The sequence below is a fragment of the Schistocerca serialis genome, chromosome 1, assembly GCF_023864345.2.
Source record: "Schistocerca serialis cubense isolate TAMUIC-IGC-003099 chromosome 1, iqSchSeri2.2, whole genome shotgun sequence".
Classification (NCBI taxonomy): domain Eukaryota; kingdom Metazoa; phylum Arthropoda; class Insecta; order Orthoptera; family Acrididae; genus Schistocerca; species Schistocerca serialis.
Window position 1 is genome coordinate 499,033,125 of NC_064638.1, and position 12,200 is coordinate 499,045,324.

Sequence of the window (12,200 nt, forward strand, 5' to 3'; positions counted from 1 at the left end):
CTCAATATATTTCTTCAGTGCAGTCACTTCTTTAAAAAATGCCTCTTGTTTCATATTATATAGTGATATAATAGGACAAACTTTTCAGTAAGAATGAAGAGTTAAGAAACTTAACATGCTCTGCATAATTGTATAAGTAGTCTCACATTTTTCAGTGCTTGCCATTTGTACACTTTCTCATATTTAACTTACTAACAGAACTCCACCCATCATTTCTTGCATTCTTTGTAATACTGCTTGTCCCTTCTTTATGTCTTCGCCACTTGACTTTTTCCATAAGTCTTTTTGTACTTCGTTTTCTCTCTCTCTCTCTCTCTCTCTCTCTCTCTCTCTCTCTCTCTCCCTCTCCCTCTCTTATGCATATGGTATCAGGTTACTTATCAGTAAGTCTAATGTCCGTTCACCCTTGTACTCTGATAACAAACTGACTTGAGTTGATGCAGTGGTTTCTGAAAGAGATGCCACTTTAAATTCCTAATTTGATGGCCTTTATTTAAGTTTGCCACATGTTTCCTAAACGGATTCAGGTGACTTACAGAATGCCTCTTTGTGAAAGGCTGCCAATTATTTTATTTTTCAGTTTGAGTCCAATTGAAGTGGTGCCCGGTAGTTCTATGCTCGGGACCATGTAAAAAAATCAATCATGATACTCAGTCTCTGTTCAGTAAACTAATAACTGACCATTATCCAATACAGTATTATTGATTCCGTTTGAACTTGAGCCATTTCTCTCTTGCCAGATGCTTAGGAACTGTTTAAATCTTACCTGTAGTATCTTTCTCAACATATGCTTCCTCGAGAGGGTATCAAAAAGTAAATTATGCATTATTATGGCAGCTCAAGTAACTGGTATTGAATACAGCACTATACTTCAAGGTGACAGAGATCTATGACTCTGTTTTTTAACATAGTCACCTAGTCCCTGTAACAGTGGTCCCAATGTTCTACCAGTTGCCAATTTCTCTACAATAGAAATCACACTCCCTGGTCACAGAGCCATTCAGGAAGTGTGGTGTGTATGTCTTTCCTCACAGATGTTCCTTCAGCTTATCAAATGGAAATTGCATGATGCAAAATCTGGACTTCTTGACCAACACCACCCATGTCTGTGCGGCCTTGGCAGAATTTCAGTATGGTTGGACACAACACTGCATTTGGTCCATATACCACCAGAATTTCATGGTGAATGTATGTGCAATTTAGACGTTTTCCCCACAAGAATCATATTTTTCAGCATATTTCAAGTATGGAGAATGTTTCCAGCTGTTGCACCATTTCAGCTACATTGCGATGCACCAGTTATTTGTACTGCAGTAGAGCTGCGTCTGCAGAAAACCCAGAAGATGTACTTCCTTCTCCCAATGGCCCACTCTTTTACGCAATGGTCTTAGTATGGGGCGACATGTGTAACGTGCTTTTTTAAGTTCCCATGCAAGTGTCTTGGAACATTTTAAATGTTTTACCTGACTTCACTTACATTTACTGTCTTCATTCTTCTCATTAATTTCAAAAAGGATAGTCCAATTTTTCCAAAAATATGAATTGACGTTGTTCTTTTTTGTGTTACTTACTGCTTTATTTCTAGTTTATTTTAGACATTTTTTTATATTGTTACCAATTCACAGTTTGAGTATTATAAATTTAGCTCCCATACTGAAATTATACGTAACCAACACACAGTTCATAACATAAAGAAATTCAAACAAAAGCTCCATCCGCCCAATTTATAGCAGCTGTGTGAATAAAAGAAACTGCAGAGATTAGCAAATGGCATTAAAGGACAGATTTAAATACTGCCAATAGAAACATGTAAAAGTAGATAAAACTATTCCTAGCTCCCAGAACTATTAGTGTCCATCTCAGGGAGGAAAGAGTTTGGAATGGAGGGACAGATAATTCAAACCCAAGGTTGAAAGGGACCCATCTCTTGCAAGGACGGTTGAAGATGAAGGGAGAGGGGGAGATATCAGAGGGAGTAGATTAAAGATGATATATTGATAAGCAGTGTGCTGGTTTCAGTCCAATGGCAGTTGGACAAAGTGAGGAGTAAAAAAGGATGAAGAGGAAGAGAAACAAGAAGAAACCAGAGTAAGAGATGTGGAAAAACCAAAAAAATAGGGGAAGATGACAATAAAAAAAGTAAAAAAGAGTGGAGTAAATATTATGGAAAAAAACAGTGGGAAATACAGGATGGAATCACAATATAAATTAGGATAGGTTACTACTTTCCACATACAGGAGGTGCTGAACAGCAGGCAGGCACATGTGAAAGTAGACTGTTTGATATTTTTTTAGCTATAGGACAATGTCCTTCATCAGTTGATGAAACACAGGCCACACCCTTCCCCCCCCCCCCCCCCACCCCCCCACCCCCCTCCCCACAGGGTGCTGTGGCACCACTGGGGTGGGCAGTGAGGGTACAGATAGATATAATAGATATAGATGAGGTATTTTATTGGAAAAGGAAAGGAGAGGGATCACAGATTAGGTGTGGGAGACGACGCTGTAGCATTCCCTGTGAGAGTGTGCAGGAACAGAATAGAGGACTGTGCAGAGGGGAAGGGGGGCTGAGGCAACTGGAGAACAAGGACTAGCAAAGATTAAGGCCATGAGGGGTACAGAAACAAATGATATGTTGCAGGGAGAGTTTCCATCTGCACAATTCAGAAAATCTGGAATTTTTGGAACAATAGAGATGGCACAGCCTGTGAAGCGGCATTAAAGTTAAGCACACCATATATGTGGAATGCTTGGCAAGTGAGTAATCCAACTGTCATTTGACCAAGTTAGTCAGTGGCCACTCATGCAGATAGACAGCTTGTTAGCGGTCATGCTCACATAGAATACTGCACACAGGTTGCAGTTAAGTTGACTGGTCTCAAAAGTGGCTCTGTCTTTGATGAGGTACAAAAGGTCTGTGACAGGACTGGAGTACATTGTAGTGGGATCAGTATTGCATCTAGGTGTTTTACAGCTGTATGAGTCATGGGACAAGAGGTTGGGAGTAGGGATGGAAGAGGACAGACAAAGATGTGTGTTGGACGGGCAGCAGAATGATGCTTTGGGAGGGGTGGGGAGGATATTTCTCATCTCAGTGCATTAAAGAGATAGCCAAAACCCAGGCAGAGAATGTAATTTAGTTGATCCAGTCCTGGGTAGCACAGAGTCATTAGGGGGGCACTTGTTTGTGGTGGGTATGTGGGGAATGCTACATGGTAGGAGACAAGACTCTGGAGATCTATTTCTGGATAAGGTGGAAAGGTTAATTTCAGTCTGTGAAGACCTCAGTGAGACCATTGATATATTTTGAGAATGACAGCTAGTCACTGCACATGTGATGATAATGGGTTGCTAGGCTGTATGGAAAGGCCATCTTGGTGTGGAAAAGGTAGCAGCTGTTGAAATGGTGTTGATGATTGATGGGTTTGATGTGGACCCCCATATGCTAAGCTATTCAAGGGCTATCCAGAGGCATCTTTCCAGCCACCCAAAAACTCAAACCCCTCTCTTGGCTCAGGTTCAGTGGCGGCAGTTATATCCAATTCTGAAAATTCCCACAGTGACTTATTAGTGTGTTAATGTTAGTATGGTCTGCAAAGTACTGACCATTCTGGGGACTGGTAGAAGCGTGTAAGAACCCAAAATATAAGTGGGCAAATAATAAAAGTAATAGTACTGAAGTAATTATGAGTAACACGAACAGAGACAATAACAATTGATGTTATCAATCTTACATCTTTTACCAAGGAATTTATAAATTTGTAAGTTTAAGATGCATGATTTTAGTATACATAGGCTCTGCTTTCAATAGAAATATATGTGCACTTCCTAGAATGGTTCCTAATAACACGTTAAATGATAGAATGATCTGATGTCACGGAATGGATCAGGTTTTCTTCCGCTTCTTCTTCTTCTTCTTCTTCCTCCTCCTCTTCCTCTTCTTCTTCTTCTTCTTCTTCTTCTTCCCAGACCTTGATTTTGTTTCATACAGTTTTCTTATTTTCAGGTATACCCTGCTTAGCTTATGGCTTAGCTGCTACTCTTCTTATCAAACACATAGAAATTGTGCACACTTCAAAAGGTCATGTAAAAATCTATTTCTTATACAAGGAAGACAAAGGATCATTATACTAAAAGTTTATTCACAAATGTAACATAATGTTAGATCAAAATTTTACTCTCTCTTACCCCTCACACTGTATAGTAGAACTACAATTTCTGCTTATATTATGTCTGACTGACTTATCTTCTGTAAGGTCTTTATTCCTTTGACATATGTTGAAAAATTATTTGTATACAATGTGGCAGTGCAACAGAATTTACATTTAGTTGTTGAAACCTGTTATTCTGAGGGAAGATATGTAGGCAGGTGGTTACACAGTATAGAAGATGTCTGCAAATATTGTAACTATTAACCCAGATTAAATAATTTTAAACACTAATTGCTTCCTTATTTTGTGCAACAGTAAAAGAACTTCTATAAATATAATGTTCAAATTGATACTAGATATGTTTAAAAATTATTGTCATACCTCGTGTATTCGCGACATCATTGCCTATCTCGTGTTATCACAACATCGTTGCCGGGTCCCCCACCGCCTCTCCTCCTCCTCCCTGCTCACCTCACCCCCCCCCCCCCCCCCCCGCCCCCCCACACACACACACACATACAATTTCCTCACCTAGCAACTTCACTTTTATTATTGCTGGCTTGGCAGAAGGTAGATGCCCTTTGTCAGAGCCACTTTACAGCAAAGGAAATAATTTATGTCATCGACTGTAAGTTGTTTAAGCTTTGTCCTGTGTATTTTTGTATGTTAGGTGTAGGCATATCTGAGGTGTAGAAAACAGTCTAAATATCACACTCAGGCTTACTGGTATATTATCCCAATTGCTCTCAATGTATAAAAGATTTTTGCCCCTGAAAGAAAATTGTAACTTTAAGCATGTTCTTGAAATTCTCAAACCAGTGAATGCACGGAGGTGTTGCATAGAAACTCTCCAAATGCATGAATCAGGTAACCTAAAGCAGACATAAGGCAAAATTTTAAAGTTTGAAATTATGGGAGAACTGATGGGTGTTAATTTGTTGCCATTTTATTTTGGCACAGAATCTTCTGGCCATTTTCAAGTTATATTGGTGAAAGAAGACTGAGCTCTTCTACAGTGTTTTCGGAAAGTTGCTGTGCACTGGACTACAGACTAATTTTGATTATGTTTGGCACTCGAAACAAAGTTGTACAACTGTTTTTTCTGATGACTTCTACTGTTACATACTGTTTGGTTCAGCTGATGAAAGATATTGAATGTAATGGGTAGTGTTTAGATGTTCAGTCTGTTTTTAAATTATGGTGCTTTCAATGGAGGAACATATTTTTCCTGTCGAACATGTGTTGACAAGATTTAGTCAAGGAGTCATTTACTGACAAATACCTGAACAGCTGTACCTCATCATAATGTGGTTCATTGACTTATTGAAAAATTTCAAAAGCCAGGCTCAGTGTTAGATGCCAAATGAGCTGGAAGACCACCTAAACAAAACAAACAGAAGTTGTTGGATACTTCTAACTCCATGCAGCAGAGCTCAGCAAAATCATTGCAGAATTTGACACAAGAAAAACATATCAGGCTTCCAACTGTGCATAAAGCGCTTAGGCAAACATTGAAATTTTTTTCATGTAAGGAGACAGCGATGCGAGAATTGAAAATGTGGATCATGAAAAGCAAATCCATTACTGCAAATAGTTTAAATCTTTTATTGAGTATGTAATATCTACTGTCCCTTATTGACAACAAAAAATGCACAAAAATACAATGGCAGTGCGCCAGAATCACACAGGCTCATGAGAACATTAAAAGAAGAATTGTAGTCCAGTTGAGTCCACTAACATGCAGTTCTCATCATAAGATATTATGAAACTGTCCTAGTCCGCAAGTGGAAATTCCACTTAATACAGCTGTGGTGAAAATGAGAGAGGCTGCACCATCAGCAAGTGAAGCAAGTGCTCTCATTTTGTCTCCTCATCATCAACGCCAAATATGAATTTTGCGGTAATCATGTGGCATGCATAAGCACACTGCTCTCCTCCAGGGGACCAGTGCTGCAGGAACTGGTGGACAAAGGCGGTGGGCCAACCAGGACCACTGGAGACAGGCTGGCATGGGCCAGGAGGCCATGAGGTCTGTCCAGGTGACCCGGTGATAGTGGCAACAGCGCCGCGATAGTATATGTCGGGCGATGAGGTTCACCTTATTCGGCTCATTGCTGTCTGAAGAGGCAACACTGTTGTGGGGCTCGACTGTCAGCTGTCTACAACCTGATAGGGCATATGGCCAGAAGTGGTGCAGACGATAGCAAGCCGCATGCGGGAATGACCCGACATGGTGTGGCAACAGTGATGGTAGAGAAAGAGCTGCCTGATGCTCCTGCAGAAGGATGCCGCCCAGGTAGCTGCCATCAGACAGTAGATGAGGATCCGACATGGCCAGCTGCTGCATCTTGACCTTGCTGTTGCTCAGCAGAACATCAAACAGAGGCATCCTTCAGGTGCCCAGCCCCTGGAGTGGAACGGCATTTGCAAGAGGACTCCCCACTGGAAGCTGCTGTGGCTGCAGTCAGTGCCTCATCAAGGATGCTGTTAATTCTGATGGTGGGAGAGCAGCATGCTGCCAGAATCCCAGTGAACATTTGCTAGCTATACTTGACTTGCACCGCTGCTAGCTCCTATCCATACTGCCAGCAGAACATGTGTGCCCAGACAGTGTCATAAAGGATGTATCATGGTGGTCAGGAATGCACTTTGAACTGAAGCACAAGGCAGAACAGGTGTACCAGTGTCTGGGGCGGTTTTCTATGGAGGATCTCTACTGGGTTATGACCAGTTCTGTAGATGGCCCATGGCCAAATCCTCCAAGCAGTTTTTAACCACTTGTTAAGGTGTGCACCATACACTCTGCACCCCCCCCCCCCCACATTCAACTGCGGGTGATGAACAGATGTGAGAGGGGAAATGCCATTGTGGGTACAGAAATCATGAAACAATGCTGAAGTGAACTATAGGCAACTGTTAGAGATGGTGGTCTGATGCAGCCCTCTGATTACAAAAACCTGGGTGAGAGCCCACGTAGTAGCTTTTGACATCGTGGAGTGCATGTGCATGACTTACAGATGACTGAACAGCTCCTTGAGCACCTCCAACGACATAGAATTACAGAAGAGGCCTCCAAAATCCATGTGGATGTGGCCACATGGTTGACTAGACTTGGGCCATGAAGGGAAAGTTTGTAGTGGTACTGCCTGCTGTTCTGTGGTGGGTTGGGTCCCTTGGGCAAGTGTGACAATGTGTATACAATAGCATGCTGTACGATATATCTGTAATGAATCTCATGGTGATACTCACTCTGCCGGCCGCGGTGGTCTAGCGGTTCTAGGCGCTCAGTCAGGAACCGCGCGACTGCTACGGTCGCAGGTTCGAATCCTGCCTCGGGCATGGATGTGTGTGATGTCCTTAGGTTAGTTAGGTTTAATTAGTTCTAAGTTCTAGGGGACTTATGACCACAGATGTTGAGTCCCATAGCGCTCAGAGCCATTTGAACCATTTTTTTGATACTCACTCAAAAACAAGGCCCAATCTTGGAGTTGTTTTGCAGTCCTGTCGGGAAGCTGTGAATGAGCCAAGAAGTTATGATCACTCATTAGATGAAGAGCAGACATTATGGCCAAAGCTTCCTTCTGTATCAGAGAATAATTGTGTTGAGCAGCTGCCAACATTGTGGATATGTACATGATAGGCTGTTCAGAGTTATCAGCACTTCTGTGAGACAAAGCTGCCCCAATCCTATACAGAGAGGCATCTGTGGCCAGGACAAGCTGCTTACCCAATATAAAGGTACCATGCCACAGCAATGACTTGAGCAGTAACTTGGTGCATTGAAACACTCAGTCACAGTCCACACCAACTTAATCAAATGATCACCTTTTTTACATTCACTGTTTAATGGATGGATGATACCCCCTGTGTTGGGGAGAAAGTGTGAATAATCTGTGACATTACCCAGAAAGCTGGAGTTCCTTCAGCTTTCGCAGTTTATGTAGGTTTTCAATAGCCACCACAAGGCGTTCTGTGGGTTTGACATCATCTTTTGGAAGGAGGTGCCCAAATATTCTGTTTCTGTCTGAAAAAAAAATTTTTCTGTATGTGGATTGTACTTTAGACCTGCCTCTTAGTGAGATGTTCTGCTGTGAGGAACCTGTGATGATAATGCCATCACGGTGGTTTGTAAAGCATGGAACACCCTGCATAACTGATCTAAAAATCTCTGGAAAATGACAGTTGCACTCATGATGCCGAATGAGAGATATGTATAAAGGTTCAATGCAAAGGGAATGCTGATGATAAAAATCTGTTTAAAGGCAGAATCCAGACAAAACTGCAGGTATGCCTTTGCAAGTCAATTTTCAGATGACATTCACTGTCTGCCAGCTTTGCAAGTATTTCTTTGGGATGTGGGATAGGGTAGCACTCTACAATTGATTTGAGCCTTAACAGTGGACTTAAAATCCTTGGACATATGAAGCACGCCTGTAGGCATATGAATAACAACCAAGGGCATAGCCCACCGGCAGGAAGAAATGGGTTCAAGAAAATCCAGGCTGTGTAACTTTCACAGTTTACCCTTGACAGCTGGCCGCAGAGCAAAGAAGAATAGGCTGAACATGACAAAATTTGGGAACAAACAATGGTTTAAGGATGATGTGAGCATCATAATCTGTTGCAGCACCTAATCCAGAAGAAACAGAGACCTGAACTCATGGCAGAGGTCGTCCAATACCTGGAATGGAATGAAGTTGGAATATTATGCACAGCATCCTGAATTTGAAACCCAAAAACTGTAAATGTGTCAGAACCAAAAGTGTGTTCCGATTTTGCACTACCAGTGGTCAAAACCGTGATCACTCTTGTGACATGCTGATACTCAATGTCAGTTATGAGCTGGTCTTGAAAAGGAATTGGTTGATTGCTGTAATTGACCACATAATAATTTGTGGAGGACATAGCAGGGTGACCCAAGCAATGATAGGTGTCGTCAAGGTTGATGAGAGACACAAGGACCCCTGTCATCCTGGAAACCGTTTATTATACATCTTATTGGGAATGCTGAGCTCCTAGCTGTGCACTGGTGTAACTCAATGAACCTCTGTGAACTCCGTGTCCACACTGGAGGCCTGATTGTGTGGGCAGCTATGGCAAACAGCTGCCACAAGGCTGTGTTTATGGCAAGCCATACACTGTGCCTGCTGGTGCAGGCAGTGACAATGGGCATGTGCATGGAAACAATCAGGACACAAGGGGAATCTGAATTGGAAGGGTGTACAGGACAACAGTGAATGGCATGAACCAAATGAGCATGATGAGACTGTCGGTAAATGATGCCTTTGCATTACATTATGTCCAAGGTGTCCTCAAATTATTATCGCAGTTGTGACAGTTTGTAAACCTGAGTGATAGCCAGAAATCCTCAACTGTAAGAACATCTTAATGCAAAGCCTCATGATGTACCTCTCTGTCCAGAGTGGAACGGATAATGATGTCACGTATCGGAGAGTCAGCATAGTACTGCTTACATTGCCCACAAATAAAGCGACACTTTCTACTTAAACTGCAGATGTCAGCTACCCATGGCCTGGTTTCTTTTGTTCCTGGTGAAACTTCATGCATGAAGATACAATATGAGTTAACTTAATGTAATAAGCACTGAGCAACCCACACATTTCAGAAAATGACTGTGGTGCAGGGACCTTCAACGGAGCAAGTTTTTGAACCAAATGAAGGTTTGAGGCTCAAATTGAGACAAGAGAAAAAAAGTTTGCAAAAACAGGTCCACTATCCAAAACACTGCAAACTTTTGCTTCTCGGAATGGTGGAATAGCTGGGGGAGTAATCGACCATGGAGAACGCAGTTGCAGGGGACCCATGGCACCTTGCAAATTTGTAACCAATTGACAAAGCAATTCTAACTGCTTCTGTTGTTGCTGTTCAAACTGATTTTGCTGCTCCCTGCTGTTGCTGTTTTTGTAACGACTGATCCAATGCAGAGCCCATTGTACTCATGGAACATGGGCAGAAATAAAACAATCTCATTGCCAAAAAGTGTAGTATCTACAGTTCTTTACTGACAACAACCAACACACAAAATTACATTGGTGGTGAACAGAGCACAAGAATCGCACAGGCAGATGAGAACATTAACAGAAGAACTGCAGTCGAGGCTGAGTCCAATAAAATGCAATATTACTGGTCTGTCCTATTTAGCAGCAGGACTTTCACTGAACATGGCAGAGGTGAGAGAGAGCGAGGCCACATCAGCAGCATGCTGCCAGAACCACTCACCCAGGGGCACTGCTGGCACACAAAGCAGGCACTCTCATTTCATTTTCTCACTGACAGTGCTGAATACGAATCTTACAGTCCTGGCGGTACCATATGTAGATGTACTGCCAGGGCGAGGAACACTATTGATATTCTTGATGTCACCGTTTACACAGATGGGGTATGCTTCCACCTCTCTGGTGATGTTAACACAAAAGACACACGATTATGGTCAAAGGAGAATCCTCGTGCTGTGCTTGAAACACCACTGCATGATTAGAAAATTAGTATGTGGGTAGCAATATACTGACAGTGCATTATTGGACCTTTATTGTTTTTTAAGGTGATGTTGGTTATAAAGAACATTAAGGACAGTAACAAGATTCCATAATGTGTCCAACTAGAAACTGAGGTCCTGATCAATGAGAAATGTGGTTTCCAGTTTGATAATGCACAAAATCCTGTCATTGGGATACTTCAAGCTCTGCATAACTGATGTTTTTGTATGATTTTACTGAACAAAGGTAAAGAATAAGGCAAGATTTTTTACTGTGGAGAAATGTACAGACTTAAAGCAGAAGTGCACACACAAAAGCAATGCCTGCACAGCGACTTACTTGTACATCACATATATGCTAGTGAGGTCTTTTTAGAGGAGCTCAGTGTGCTTTTGCTAGTAAGATAGCCAGAAGACTCTGCACCAACATGTTGTTGGAGCAGGTTATTGACCTTTAGTATGTTTCCTGAATTTTAATGGAACAGTCCAAAACATATACAGCTTGCACTACAAAATTCTGATGACCTTTTTTTTGTGTAATCTGGTTTGTATTTTGCTGGCAAAAATTTGATAATACAGATACTGTCACTAGCCCACTTCCACCATTTTTACAGTGCACACAGTAAACGTTTATGATGGTGAAGTCATTGTTTTATAGGGTAAATAATACAGAAAAACAGTTCTTATTTACTATTTTATTGTTATTGAAACTTTATTGTCAAATACATTTTATGTGGCACAACCTGATAATGCTAATCTTAGATAACTAGCTTTTCCACACGATTCAGACACGCTACATAATCTAATACTTGGGTGCAAATCAAAATTAGTACAGTCCAATTATGCCTCTGTTAGCTGCAGTTGGCAGAACTTTTTTTGTCACTTCTGTTACAAGAACTGTCAGCTGCAGCAGGACAAGAGTGGTGCTGCTTCAATATATAGGAAGATTTCATACTTTCTGAGTCCAACATCACAACAATAAATATAATATATTATGGACATAAGAATTTTCATTTGATCGCACAATCAATCAAAAATATGGTATGCCTACAACACAGTTTAAATTTATTGATTGTTGAAGTGTTTTGTGGTTCTTACAGGGCAATCTCTGTAGTACCTGTAAGTTACAGCGGTGTTTGTGTCTGAAGATAAGAATTTCTGATTTTAAATACAGCATATCAATCGGTGATTAACATTTTGTGTATATTTAACACACATTTTGCCTGTGACAAATAAAGTATCTGATTGGTCCTCATGTCAGTAGGTCAGGGAAAATAAAATTGTGTAGTATGTTTTTTGCTATATTTAACTTTTGGTGCCTATGGTAGGAATAAGAAAGGAGAGTGCAAGTCTTAAGAAGCCATTTACAAGAATGGTCAAGAAAGAACACAGCAACCTGAAGCAGAAAGCACACAACAAATCAGAGTATTCCATAAATTTCACCTTATATGAGGTCAATGCAGCACTCAATGAAATGAAAAAAGGCAAAGCTCCAGGATTTTATGGGATATGCCTAGGGTTCCTCATCAATTGTGGAAACAAGACTTGTAAAT

The 12,200-nt window shown here is 41.3% G+C and overlaps 1 protein-coding gene across 6 annotated transcripts in view; it reads left to right on the forward strand.

Moving 5' to 3' along the window:
- Positions 1-12,200, forward strand: part of LOC126474003 (uncharacterized protein C15orf61) — a 65,068-nt gene that overhangs the window by 29,160 nt on the left and 23,708 nt on the right. Inside the window, exon 4 of one of the 6 annotated variants that reach the window (XM_050101436.1) lies at positions 4,007-4,442. The exons of the other annotated variants lie outside the window; for them this stretch is intronic. Coding sequence (XP_049957393.1) covers positions 4,007-4,134 — 128 coding nt within the window. The 3' untranslated portion in view covers positions 4,135-4,442. Of the gene's footprint in view, positions 1-4,006; positions 4,443-12,200 lie in introns of those variants that run through there. 6 annotated transcript variants of the gene reach the window in all.